General features: G+C 58.9%; 1 protein-coding gene across 1 annotated transcript; it reads left to right on the top strand.

Annotated features, from left to right (window-relative positions):
• The first annotated feature begins 6,224 nt into the window (after positions 1-6,224).
• On the top strand, positions 6,225-8,898 carry LOC138735578 (equilibrative nucleoside transporter 1-like). Its single transcript, XM_069883589.1, has 2 exons — positions 6,225-7,324; positions 8,739-8,898. Exons 1-2 carry the CDS (start codon positions 7,194-7,196, stop codon positions 8,848-8,850), a joined length of 243 nt encoding a protein of 80 aa, XP_069739690.1. The 5' UTR covers positions 6,225-7,193; the 3' UTR covers positions 8,851-8,898.
• Positions 8,899-13,627: the final 4,729 nt, after the last annotated feature.

Below are 13,627 nucleotides of genomic sequence, written 5' to 3'. Positions count from 1 at the left end.
TCTATGGATCACAGGAATAACCTTTTGGTCAAAGTTCAGAACATTCCAGCACAGTACAGGCCCTTCGGCCTACAATGTTGTGCTGACCTATGTAAACATACCCCACAACAATCTCATCCTCCCCACCCCGTGACCCTCTATTTTCTTTCCATTCATTTGTCTGTCTAAGAGTCTCTAAAATGCCCCCTGTGTTCCAGCCTCCACCATCACACCTAGCGAGGCATTTCAGACCCCCCACAACTGTGTTTTTAAAAAAAAAAAATGTCCCCCTGATGTCTCCCCTAAACTTCCCTCTCTCACTTTGTACACGTCCCCTGGTGTTTGCTGATCCTGCCCTAGGAAACAGACGCTGGCCATCCACCCTATCTATGACCAGGGTTCAAATCCTGTGCTGTCTCTAAGGAGTTTGCATGTTCTCCCTGTGTCTGCGAGGGTTTTCCCCAGAGGCTCCGGTTTCCTCCCATCATTCAAAACATACCGGGGGTTGTAGGTCAATGGGGTCTCCTTTCATCCTGACAAAGGGTTGGCAACTGGTGAGGGGAAGGGGGGGGTCTTCACAAAGTAAGGGCAGGAAGGGAGTGGGAGAAGAGGGACAGAGAAAGTGGTGGCGTTGTTGACTGGCCCTGGGTCTGGGGAGAGGAGTAACTGCAGTTTACCACGGTAATGATGTGACCTTGAACCGTTACACACCCTCCCTTCACGCTGGCATCTGTATCAGTCCATCAGCACATTTTGCAGAACGTGCTTTGCAGAAGCTGCCAAAAAAGCTGTTTAAATCATGAGTAATGAGGCAGAATAAATTAGTCATCACGTTGTGTGGGATCTGGGATAGAGCCAGAGAACCGTAGAACATTACAGCACAGAAATAGGCCCCTTCAGGTCTGTGCTGCACACTTTTTATATTTGATCCCACTGCCCTGCCCCACTTTTCCTTTCACCCTTAACCCGTGTCCTCTGGTTTGTATCTCACCCACCCTCAGTGGAAAAAGCCGACTACATTTACTCTGTCCCCCTCATAATTTTAAATACCTCCATCAAGTCTCTCCTCATTCTACGCTCCAGGGAATAAAGTTCTAACCTGTTGAACCTTTCCCTGGAACTCATTTCCTGAAGTCCGGGCAACATCCTAGTCAATCTTCTCTGCCTCTTTCAATCTTATTGAGATCTTTCCTTATCCCAAACAACTTCTCCCAATCCTCACATTCTAGATCCTTTCTCATTTCCTCAAATTTAGCCTTTCTCCAATTGAGAATCTCAGCCTGAGGCCCAGACCCATCCTTCTCCATCATTAACTGGAAACTAATGACATTATGGTCATTGGCCCCAAAATGATCCCCTACACGTACGTCTGTCACCCATCCTGTCCTATTCTCTAATAGGAGATCCAGTTCTGCACTCTCTCTCATTGGTACCTCTATATATTGATTTAGAAAACTTTCCTGAACACATTTGACAAACTCCAAGCCGTCCAGCCCTTTTACAGTTTGGGAGTCCCAGTCAATATGTGGAAGTTAAAATCCCTGACTATCACAACCTTGTGTTTCCTGCTCTCTCTCTCTCTCTACAGATTTGCTCCACCAATTCTTGCTGACTATTGGACGGTCTATAATACAACCCCATGAGTGTGGTCGTAGCTTTCCCATTCCTCAGGTCCACTCATATAGCCTCAGTAGAGGAGTCCCCTGGTCTCTCCTACCTGAGCACAGCACTGTGATATTTTCCCTGATAAGGAATACCACTCCTCCCCCTTTTCAGTCCCTCACCCCTCCTCTCTCCCCGCCCCCCCAGTTCAGCCATCCAGCCCTTTTACAGGATGGATGAATGGCCGTGGCCATGAGATTGCAGTTCAAGGGAGAAGCAACTTGGTCAGTTCAAGGTTTTTGCGTTAATTGTTACTCAAAAGGGGAAAGGTTTGGGGGAACATGAGGGGGAATTGGTTCACAGAGAGAGTGGTGGGGGTGTGGAACGAGCTGCCAGCTGAAGGGGTGAATGGTTCCGCACAGACTAGAAGGGCTGAAGGTCCTGTTTCTTTTCTGGAGGGTTCTGGGGTTCGAAAGGAATCTAGATTTTTTTCTGTTGAAATTTGTTAGTTTAAAATTCTATAATCCTCTTCGTGCTATAATTTTTTGGGCATGACTTGCAACTCTTGAGATTTTCCCAGATACCAACCCTATTCTTTGACAACAATAACTTCTCTAATCTTCAGCATTTCACAAAGCCACAGATGCTTTAATCAATAGAAGATGTAATTACTGAGAATTCTGAAGTCCTTTAACATTTGCCATTATTAACTGGCAAACTTACAGCAACAAACCTCAGTCAAGGTGCCCTCAAACTGAGGTCATTGAATGAAGATTCTCATTCGGAAAAGCGGCCCAGCTCTTCATCGAACTAGGGGACACAGCCTCACAACATGGAAGTAGATCTGGTCGGAGATGAGGATGAAAGTGGTGAATCTGGAGGCTGCCCCATGAAATAGATCAACGAGTTCAATTGATTTTTGCATTATCAGAGGAGCTGTCACGAGGGGCCCAGATACCAGAACAGGGATGGGGAGATGTTAGGTCAGTGGAACTCAATCCATGGCTAGATCAGTAGAGATCTTATTGAACGGGGGAATGGTCCTGGGGGCCAGAGGCCCAAACCTGGGGATGGTCTTGAGAGCGAGATGCCTGGACCAGGGGAATGGTCTCGAGGCCAGATGCCCGGACCAGGGGAATGGTCTCGGGGCCAGATGCCCGGACCAGGGGAATGGTCTCGGGGCCAGATGCCCGGACCAGGGGAATGGTCTCGGGGCCAGATGCCCGGACCAGGGGAATGGTCTCGGGGCCAGATGCCCGGACCAGGGGAATGGTCTCGGGGCCAGATGCCCGGACCAGGGGAATGGTCTCGGGGCCAGATGCCCGGACCAGGGGAATGGTCTCGGGGCCAGATGCCCGGACCAGGGGAATGGTCTCGGGGCCAGATGCCCGGACCAGGGGAATGGTCTCGGGGCCAGATGCCCGGACCAGGGGAATGGTCTCGGGGCCAGATGCCCGGACCAGGGGAATGGTCTCGGGGCCAGATGCCCGGACCAGGGGAATGGTCTCGGGGCCAGATGCCCGGACCAGGGGAATGGTCTCGGGGCCGGATGCCCGGACCAGGCGCATGGTCACGAGGGGCCGGATGCCCGGACCAGGCGCATGGTCACGAGGGGCCGGATGCCCGGACCAGGCGCATGGTCACGAGGGGCCGGATGCCCGGACCAGGCGCATGGTCACGAGGGGCCGGATGCCCGGACCAGGGGCATGGTCTCGGGGCCGGATGCCCGGACCAGGGGAATGGTCTCGGGGCCAGATGCCCGGACCAGGGGAATGGTCTCGGGGCCAGATGCCCGGACCAGGGGAATGGTCTCGGGGCCAGATGCCCGGACCAGGGGAATGGTCTCGGGGCCAGATGCCCGGACCAGGGGAATGGTCTCGGGGCCAGATGCCCGGACCAGGGGAATGGTCTCGGGGCCGGATGCCCGGACCAGGCGCATGGTCACGAGGGGCCGGATGCCCGGACCAGGCGCATGGTCACGAGGGGCCGGATGCCCGGACCAGGCGCATGGTCACGAGGGGCCGGATGCCCGGACCAGGGGCATGGTCTCGGGGCCAGATGCCCGGACCAGGGGAATGGTCTCGGGGCCAGATGCCCGGACCAGGGGAATGGTCTCGGGGCCAGATGCCCGGACCAGGGGAATGGTCTCGGGACCAGATGCCCGGACCAGGGGAATGGTCTCGGGGCCAGATGCCCGGACCAGGGGAATGGTCTCGGGGCCAGATGCCCGGACCAGGGGAATGGTCTCGGGGCCAGATGCCCGGACCAGGGGAATGGTCTCGGGGCCGGATGCCCGGACCAGGGGAATGGTCTCGGGGCCGGATGCCCGGACCAGGGGAATGGTCTCGGGGCCGGATGCTCGGACCAGGCGCATGGTCACGAGGGGCCGGATGCCCGGACCAGGCGCATGGTCACGAGGGGCCGGATGCCCGGACCAGGGGCATGGTCACGAGGGGCCGGATGCCCGGACCAGGGGCATGGTCACGAGGGGCCGGTTGCCCGGACCAGGGGCATGGTCTCGAGGGGCCGGATGCCCGGACCAGGGGCATGGTCTCGAGGGGCCGGATGCCCGGACCAGGGGCATGGTCTCGAGGGGCCGGATGCCCGGACCAGGGGCATGGTCTCGAGGGGCCGGATGCCCGGACCAGGGGCATGGTCTCGAGGGGCCGGATGCCCGGACCAGGGGCATGGTCTCGAGGGGCCGGATGCCCGGACCAGGGGCATGGTCTCGAGGGGCCGGATGCCCGGACCAGGGGCATGGTCTCGAGGGGCCGGATGCCCGGACCAGGGGCATGGTCTCGAGGGGCCGGATGCCCGGACCAGGGGCATGGTCTCGAGGGGCCGGATGCCCGGACCAGGGGCATGGTCTCGAGGGGCCGGATGCCCGGACCAGGGGCATGGTCTCGAGGGGCCGGATGCCCGGACCAGGGGCATGGTCTCGAGGGGCCGGATGCCCGGACCAGGGGCATGGTCTCGAGGGGCCGGATGCCCGGACCAGGGGCATGGTCTCGAGGGGCCGGATGCCCGGACCAGGGGAATGGTCTCGGGGCCGGATGCCCGGACCAGGCGCATGGTCACGAGGGGCCGGATGCCCGGACCAGGCGCATGGTCACGAGGGGCCGGATGCCCGGACCAGGCGCATGGTCACGAGGGGCCGGATGCCCGGACCAGGGGCATGGTCTCGAGGGGCCGGATGCCCGGACCAGGGGCATGGTCTCGAGGGGCCGGATGCCCGGACCAGGGGCATGGTCTCGAGGGGCCGGATGCCCGGACCAGGGGCATGGTCTCGAGGGGCCGGATGCCCGGACCAGGGGCATGGTCTCGAGGGGCCGGATGCCCGGACCAGGGGCATGGTCTCGAGGGGCCGGATGCCCGGACCAGGGGCATGGTCTCGAGGGGCCGGATGCCCGGACCAGGGGCATGGTCTCGAGGGGCCGGATGCCCGGACCAGGGGCATGGTCTCGAGGGGCCGGATGCCCGGACCAGGGGCATGGTCTCGAGGGGCCGGATGCCCGGACCAGGGGCATGGTCTCGAGGGGCCGGATGCCCGGACCAGGGGCATGGTCTCGAGGGGCCGGATGCCCGGACCAGGGGCATGGTCTCGAGGGGCCGGATGCCCGGACCAGGGGCATGGTCTCGAGGGGCCGGATGCCCGGACCAGGGGCATGGTCTCGAGGGGCCGGATGCCCGGACCAGGGGCATGGTCTCGAGGGGCCGGATGCCCGGACCAGGGGCATGGTCTCGAGGGGCCGGATGCCCGGACCAGGGGCATGGTCTCGAGGGGCCGGATGCCCGGACCAGGGGCATGGTCTCGAGGGGCCGGATGTCCGGACCAGGGGCATGGTCTCGAGGGGCCGGATGCCCGGACCAGGGGCATGGTCTCGAGGGGCCGGATGCCCGGACCAGGGGCATGGTCTCGAGGGGCCGGATGCCCGGACCAGGGGCATGGTCTCGAGGGGCCGGATGCCCGGACCAGGGGCATGGTCTCGAGGGGCCGGATGCCCGGACCAGGGGCATGGTCTCGAGGGGCCGGATGCCCGGACCAGGGGCATGGTCTCGAGGGGCCGGATGCCCGGACCAGGGGCATGGTCTCGAGGGGCCGGATGCCCGGACCAGGGGCATGGTCTCGAGGGGCCGGATGCCCGGACCAGGGGCATGGTCTCGAGGGGCCGGATGCCCGGACCAGGGGCATGGTCTCGAGGGGCCGGATGCCCGGACCAGGGGCATGGTCTCGAGGGGCCGGATGCCCGGACCAGGGGCATGGTCTCGAGGGGCCGGATGCCCGGACCAGGGGCATGGTCTCGAGGGGCCGGATGCCCGGACCAGGGGCATGGTCTCGAGGGGCCGGATGCCCGGACCAGGGGCATGGTCTCGAGGGGCCGGATGCCCGGACCAGGGGCATGGTCTCGAGGGGCCGGATGCCCGGACCAGGGGCATGGTCTCGAGGGGCCGGATGCCCGGACCAGGGGCATGGTCTCGAGGGGCCGGATGCCCGGACCAGGGGCATGGTCTCGAGGGGCCGGATGCCCGGACCAGGGGCATGGTCTCGAGGGGCCGGATGCCCGGACCAGGGGCATGGTCTCGAGGGGCCGGATGCCCGGACCAGGGGCATGGTCTCGAGGGGCCGGATGCCCGGACCAGGGGCATGGTCTCGAGCGACCTCTCTACTCTACTCCTGCTCAACCCCCCCACCATTAATGAATCCCAGTGTCCCATAGCTTAACTTCCCTATCATCCTGTATGGTGACCTTGAGGGATGTATGGATTTGGTTCCCAAGGTTCCTTTGTTCATCCACACCCTTCAGTAACTGACCATTAACCCTGGACTCAGCCTCCTGGTTTGTCTGTCCAAAATGCATCACCTCACACTGATCTGGATTGAACTCCATCTACCACTTTTCTGCCCAACTCTGCATCCTGTCTATATGCTCTTGTAATCTTCGACAACCTTCAGCTCCGTCCACAACTCCTCCAACCTTCGTATCATCCACAATCTTGCTGACCCATCTGTCCGCCTCTTCACCCAGGTCATTTGTAAACATCACAAAGAGCAGGGTGTCCCAGAACAGGTCCATGCGGCCCCTTCTCTAGTCACCAGCCTCCAGGCAGAATCCTTTCCTTTCACTACTACTCTCTGCTTTCTACAGACAGGCCAATTTTTTATCCACATGGCCAAGGTTCCCCTGATCCGGTGCCTCTTGACTTTCTTGATGAGTCTCTCATGGGGAACCTGGTCAAATGCCTCATTAAAATCCACAATGACCACATCTACCACCCAACCCTCATAAATTTCTTTTGTTACCTCCTCAAAAAACTCAATTAGACTCATGAGGATTGACCTTCCCTTGAGTAGACTGGACCTCTCCGTACAAAATTAGACAAGGAATTAATGAGATAGAGGCAGGTAAGGTGTCAACCCCACCCCCCCACTGGAGATCCTCGACCCTGTGTAAATCACTGATCCCAAGTTGACCCCCAGCCCATTGATGACCCGGCCATTGACCCTTGAGCCTGTCGTTGACCTCCAGTTTCACTCTCCTCCATAGCCCAGAAGGGGAAGTCGCTGGCTGCCTGCCCTGGTCATTGCCCGGCTACTCTTCATCCCTCTCTTCATGCTGTGTAACGTCCACCCTCGTCAGCTCCCCATCATCTTCGCTCATGACGCCTGGTACATCTGCTTCATGGTTCTCTTCGCCTTCAGCAATGGATACCTCGCCAGTCTCTGCATGTGCTACGGGCCCCAGTGAGTGGGAGAGGGACGGGGAGAGACGGGTGGGAGGGGGAACGGGGAGAGACGGGTGGGAGGGGGAACGGGGAGAGACGGGTGGGAGGGGGAACGGGGAGAGACGGGTGGGAGGGGGAACGGGGAGAGACGGGTGGGAGGGGGAACGGGGAGAGACGGGTGGGAGGGGGAACGGGGAGAGACGGGTGGGAGGGGGAACGGGGAGAGACGGGTGGGAGGGGGAACGGGGAGAGACGGGTGGGAGGGGGAACGGGGAGAGACGGGTGGGAGGGGGAACGGGGAGAGACGGGTGGGAGGGGGAACGGGGAGAGACGGGTGGGAGGGGGAACGGGGAGAGACGGGTGGGAGGGGGAACGGGGAGAGACGGGTGGGAGGGGGAACGGGGAGAGACGGGTGGGAGGGGGAACGGGGAGAGACGGGTGGGAGGGGGAACGGGGAGAGACGGGTGGGAGGGGGAACGGGGAGAGACGGGTGGGAGGGGGAACGGGGAGAGACGGGTGGGAGGGGGAACGGGGAGAGACGGGTGGGAGGGGGAACGGGGAGAGACGGGTGGGAGGGGGAACGGGGAGAGACGGGTGGGAGGGGGAACGGGGAGAGACGGGTGGGAGGGGGAACGGGGAGAGACGGGTGGGAGGGGGAACGGGGAGAGACGGGTGGGAGGGGGAACGGGGAGAGACGGGTGGGAGGGGGAGACCGGGATGGGAGGGGGAACAGGGAAAGACCGGTGGAAGGGGGAATGGGGAGAAATGGGTGGGAGGTAGACAAGGAAGAGCCCAGTGGGAGGGGGACAGGGGAGAGACGAGTGGGAAATGGATGGGTGGGGAGACCGGTGGATGGATGGGGAGACCAGTGGATGGGTGGAAGGGGGAGACAGGTGGGAGGTGGACAGGGAGAGATGGGTGGGAAGTGGATGGGGGAGGGGGAGACGGGAGGGAGGAAGGGGAATGGTATGGGACAGGGGAGGAGGTGGGGGAAACGGGTGGGAGGTGATGGAGGGGGACTGTTGGGAGAGAGGGGGATGGGAAGGGTGGTGGTGGGGAGGGACGAGTGGAGGATGGGACAAGGGGGTGCAGGCAGGAAAGAGACGAGGAGCATTGACCCCACCAGTCCGGCTCATTCGCCCCGCCCTCCCCACACTCTTTCCCCTATCAGAAGGGTCTCACTGGGAAGAGGTGTGCCAAGGGGGGAATTTCTCAGGGTGAGGGTTCCCGCAGGGGAGGGTTCTGAGAAGAGGGAGGGGTCCTGGGATGTCGGCTTCACTGTTGGGAGGGGGGTGGAGAGGTCTTGAGGGGAAGGGAGTGTCCCATTGGGGGAGATCCAGAGGGGTCCCGGTGGAGTGTCCTGAGGGGAGCTGGAGTGGGGGAGGGGTCCTGAGGCCATGGGAAGGGACACTGATCTATGGGCTGTGTTTCAGGAGCACCTCAAGCACGGAGGCGGAGATGGCCGGAGCCGTCATGTCCTTCTTCCTCTCTCTGGGCCTGGCTTCAGGGGCTTGCATTTCCTTCCTCATCCGGGCCCTCGTCTGATCTACAGGCCTGCGGTGGGCACAGAGGGAACCAAACCCCTCCATTGTATCCCCACCCACCCCCCGCGGAGCCCCACCCACCCCCCCCCCTCGCGGAGCCCCACCCACCCCCCCCGCGGAGCCCCACCCACCCCCCGCGGAGCCCCACCCGCCCCCCCCCGCGGAGCCCCACCCGCCCCCCCCCCGCGGAGCCCCACCCGCCCCCCCCCGCGGAGCCCCACCCGCCCCCCCGCGGAGCCCCACCCGCCCCCCCGCGGAGCCCCACCCGCCCCCCCGCGGAGCCCCACCCGCCCCCCCCCGCGGAGCCCCCCCCGCCCCCCCTCCCCGCGGAGCCCCCCCTGCCCCCCCCCGCGGAGCCCCCCCCTGCCCCACCCACCCCCCCACGGAGCCCCACCCATTCCCTCTCGAACCTGCACGCTCCTTTCAGACCCCCACCACCCATCCCCCCCCTCGGACTGCACTCCCCTCTTGGACCTCACTCCACAATGTTGGACCCTTCCTTGATATGGCTGTTCACAGCAGCCCAGGGAAGGGGGGGAAAGGGGGCAGAGAGAGAGAGAGAGATCTCACTGAAGATGGGGCTATGGGTGCCCCCCCCACAAATGCTCCAGCCATCCTCCTGTTCTGGAGACGGCGCTCCCTGACCGGAACCGGGGGTGAGAGGGACATTTCGTGAGCCGTAGGCTCTCAGCAGCAGTGCCCGGTGCACGAGCCTCTGTCAGAGCAGCAAACCTTGCAATAACTTGATTTAATCCAGTGTATATTTGTACGCTTTGTGTATATGTGTTTATAAAAGCATCTCATCTAACCTCACCAGCTCATCGTCCTGTGATACCTCCTACCCTCTCTCTCTTGCTCTCTCTCTCTAACAAAATGATGAGGGGGACAGACAGCGTAAATGTAGGTCGGCATTTTCCACTGAGGGTGGGTGAGATACAAACCAGAGGACATGGGTTAAGGGTGAAAGGGGAAAAGTTTAGGGGAACATGAGGGGGAACTTCCTCACAGAGAGGGGTGGGGGTGTGAAACGAGCTGCCAGCTGAAGTGGAGAATGTGGGCTCAGTTTTAACATTAAAGAAGAATTTGGACAGGTGTGTGGATAGGAGGGAGGGGTATGGACTGGGGGCAGGACAGTGGGAAGAGGCAGAAAAAGGGTTTGGTAAAACACACCAAAATGCTGGAGGAATCAACCAGCCTTTTCAGTCTCCATAAAAAGCAAAGATGCATCGTTTCAGGCCTGACCCTTCTTCAAGGGGTAAGCAGAATGATCCAGAAGCAAGAAACCTCCGAACAGGCAGTGGGGGAGGAATGCAGACCAACAACAGGTGGGGAATCGAATGTAATATGGTGGGTGGGGGGGGGGGGTGGAAGGTGAGAATTTATCATGTCTGTATGAAAGGAGAAGGGGGATGGAGAGACAGAGCTGGGGGAAGGTGACGGGGGAAGAAGTGGGTGGGGGGAGGTTCCCAACATTTCACTTGTGAATCTGCAGGGTCAGTCTACTGGATCAGGTGCTCCCGCTGTGGTCTCCTCTACATCGGGGGATTGGACATAGACTGGGAGATTGTGTTATTGAACACCTCGGCTCTGTCCGTCGCAATAGCATGGATCTCCCAGTGGCCACCCATTTCAATTCTCCATCCCATTCCCTTGCTGGTGTGTCCCTCCATGGTGCTGTGCACAGCCAGACTGAGACCATCTGCAAATTGGAGGAATGACACCTCATCTTCTGCCTGGGCCCCTTCCAACTGGAGAGCATCAATAATATCGACTTCCCTGGTTTTCATTAAACCCCCTCCTGCTTTTTCCCTGTCACCTTCCTCCAGCTCTGGCCCACATCTTGTTAAAGGGCTCCAGCCCGAAATGTTGGTAATGTATCTTCACCTTTGCTATATAAAGGTACTGTTTGACATGTTGAGTTTCTCCAGCATTTGTGTTTTTCCATTTGACCACGGTGTCAACAGAACCTGTGTTTTACCCGCCTTCTGTCTCTCCATCCTGGCTCCTTCCACCAGCACTGTCTGAATTCTGAGATGTTCTGAGATTTCTTGCTTCTGGCTCATTCTGCTTATTCCTTGAAGAAGGGTTCAGGCCTGAAATGTCGGCAATAGATCCTTATCTCCTATGGACGCTGAAAAGACCAGCTGGGCCCCTCCAGCAAGTTGGAGTGTTTTTACTACAATCACAGCGTCTGCAGACTTTGGTGCTTCACTCAGAATAATTGTTTGGCACAGACTAGAAGGGTTGAAGGGCCTGCTCTGTGCTGCAATGTTTCTATGTAATGGGTCACCTGCAAAGGGGGGCCTTCAACCTCGCTGGTGACCGTCCAGTCGCTGCCGTCACATAGAGGGTCGTGTCTGACTGCCAGGTGGACCTTTCCCCAGCAGATGTTCCCAAATGGCACTGGTATGGATCCAGGGGAGCTGGGAACGGAGACTCAGTGCTGCCCTGCAGGGTCCAACCACCCGAATCTGATGCCAGCAGCTCCATGCAGGCTTTAAGCAGCCTTTTAAAGGAGCCAACAGTGTTTGATCCTGTGCCCAAGATGGCGGTGACTGTGGTCAGCAGTGGCCTTGAGGGGTTGTAGACTCTGTGGAGCAGCGGACTGGTGCAGGGCACCAGAAACTGTGAGACCACCCCCTGATGAGAAGGAGAAGCAGAGGAGATGACCCTGCAGGATGGTGACCATGGCAGCGAACCATTGAGGGGCTCAGCAACTGAGGGACCTTCACAGTCTGCGGGCAATGTGGGGTCGGGATTCGAACGGGCTGTGGGCTGCTGGATACTGTCTCATGGGGACCGGGTACTGGAGCTTTGATTCAAGAGAGCGCTGAGGGTGAGAAGGGGTCTCGGGTGCTGACGGCATCCTGATCGTGTCGGAGGTTGGGACCTGGAGTGCTGGAGGCAAATCCACGGACACTTGGTGACTCTATGGGGTCTCCCTTGTGGTTCTCTTTCTCCAACTATTGTGGGTGCCCAGGCAATGCTCAACACACCTCTTTGTCTTCCCAACAGTGAGCAGAAGCTAAAGCAGATCATGTCTGTTCGAATCCGAATTTCTTGTTACTCCTGAGTCCAGGAGTAGGGAGGTCCTTCTGCAGCTGGTCAGGGCCCTGGGAAGGCCACACCTGGGGAATCGTGTCCAGTTCTGGTCTAATTTGAGGAAGGGCATTCTCGCTATTAAGGAGTGCAGCGTAGATTCACAGGATTAGTTCACGGGATGGCGGGATTGACGTATGCCGAAGGTTGGATGAACTGAGATTGTATACTTATAGAGGGAGCCCCACGCGAACCACAGAATCCATGCACAGCCACAGCAGTTTAGCAAACACATTACCAGAATGTCCCAGTCCTCCAGCTACAAGCCAGGCACCAGCAATTAGGAAAAGTGCGCGAATAAGAGCCCGCGCTTTTTATGGCACCCGACACCTGAGGCTGGTAAGTGACATCACTGCCGCATCCCAGAAGGCTCAGCGTGAAACACGCAGAGGGAACTATAAAAGCTGTGGTTAAGTATTCCTGACTCGACTGTCTCCAGTGTCATTTATTGCCACTTGTGTAAGGTAATTATGCCACGACATAATTTGGTGACTCTGACGGACCTCAGCTACACTGAGTCCCACGTGTCTGACATGGACAAGCAACTGACGACTTCAAAGGTGGAGGTTGACGCAGCCAATGGCTGCAGCACCGGTGGGGATTAATGCAGTTGCAGTTTGCCTGCCTCCATTCTGGTTGGATCAGCCACGTAGCTGGTTGCAGTTGGTCGAAGCGCAATTTGTGCTTCGGAACGTTACATCTGAGGACACGAGATATTGGCACGTGAGTGCATTAGAAACTACAATTGCAGCAAGTGTGAGTTCATTCATCAATAAACCGCCGGTGGACCAGATGTACACTAAATTCCGGGACTTTCTGCTGAAAACATTTGAGCTTTCTCGTCATGAACAGGCTATAAGAATTTTGAATAAACAAGAACTGGGGGACCGTAGTCCATCCCAGTTAATGCAAGAGCTGGTATCACTAGCCGCAGGCCATACAGATTGCTTTCTTTTCGAGGCACTGTTTTTATTGAAATTACCAGTGCATGTGGCGGCAGGAGTGACGCACATGAGTTTTGCAGAACCAAATTTGGTAGCAAGAGAGGCTGACTGACTTTATGGCCTTCCTCAGGCCAACAGAATGCAGGTGCGGCTGAGTTGTCTGAGCCCCCCCGAAACGCCAAAACCACCGGCATGTGCAGTACGTCCTGATCAAGGAAACAAAAGTTCTGGATACTGTTTTTATCATCACCGATGGGGTCGCTCTGCCTATAGATGTAAGAGTCCTTGCACTTACTCAGGTCCACCACCACATCAGGGAAACGGACCTGCCAACCGCTGTTAGTGGCCTCGGTGGTTGGCACAGAACATGTCTACTTTATTTACATGATGTGATTTCGGCGGTGGATTACTTGATAGATACGGGGGCTGAGTTCAGTATTGTTCCCCCAACACAGTTTGTTGGCACAAGGTGCACGTATTCCACCGCTTTCAGTAGTTAATGGTACCACGATTCCTACTTTCGGAACGAGGAAGGTCACGATACATATGGGTTCAGCGGTATTCTACTGGAAATGCATGGTGGCCTCAGTAGGGTTTCCCCCGTTAGGCGCGGATGTTTTGAGGGAGCGTGGTCTCCTGGTGGATATACATACATGCCATCTGATAAACACGGCTAACTTCCAAAGTTTCCCCCTTAAAAGAATGCGTCATTCTTTCCAACCGGTTAAAGTTCAG

The sequence above is a fragment of the Narcine bancroftii genome, chromosome 6 (genome assembly GCF_036971445.1).
Source record: "Narcine bancroftii isolate sNarBan1 chromosome 6, sNarBan1.hap1, whole genome shotgun sequence".
Classification (NCBI taxonomy): Eukaryota; Metazoa; Chordata; class Chondrichthyes; order Torpediniformes; family Narcinidae; genus Narcine; species Narcine bancroftii.
Note: the sequence above shows the minus strand (reverse complement) of the source record. Positions and strands in the feature narration are given on the sequence as shown.

What these genes read in the sequence shown, in the direction of transcription:
- LOC138735578 (XM_069883589.1), top strand. Translation starts at nt 7,194, where the DNA reads ATGCTGTGTAACGTCCACCCTCGTCAGCTCCCCATCATCTTCGCTCAT. An exon ending in TGCATGTGCTACGGGCCCCA is followed by an intron (nt 7,325 to 8,738) that starts GTGAGTGGGAGA and finishes GCTGTGTTTCAG; the next exon opens with GAGCACCTCAAGCACGGAGG.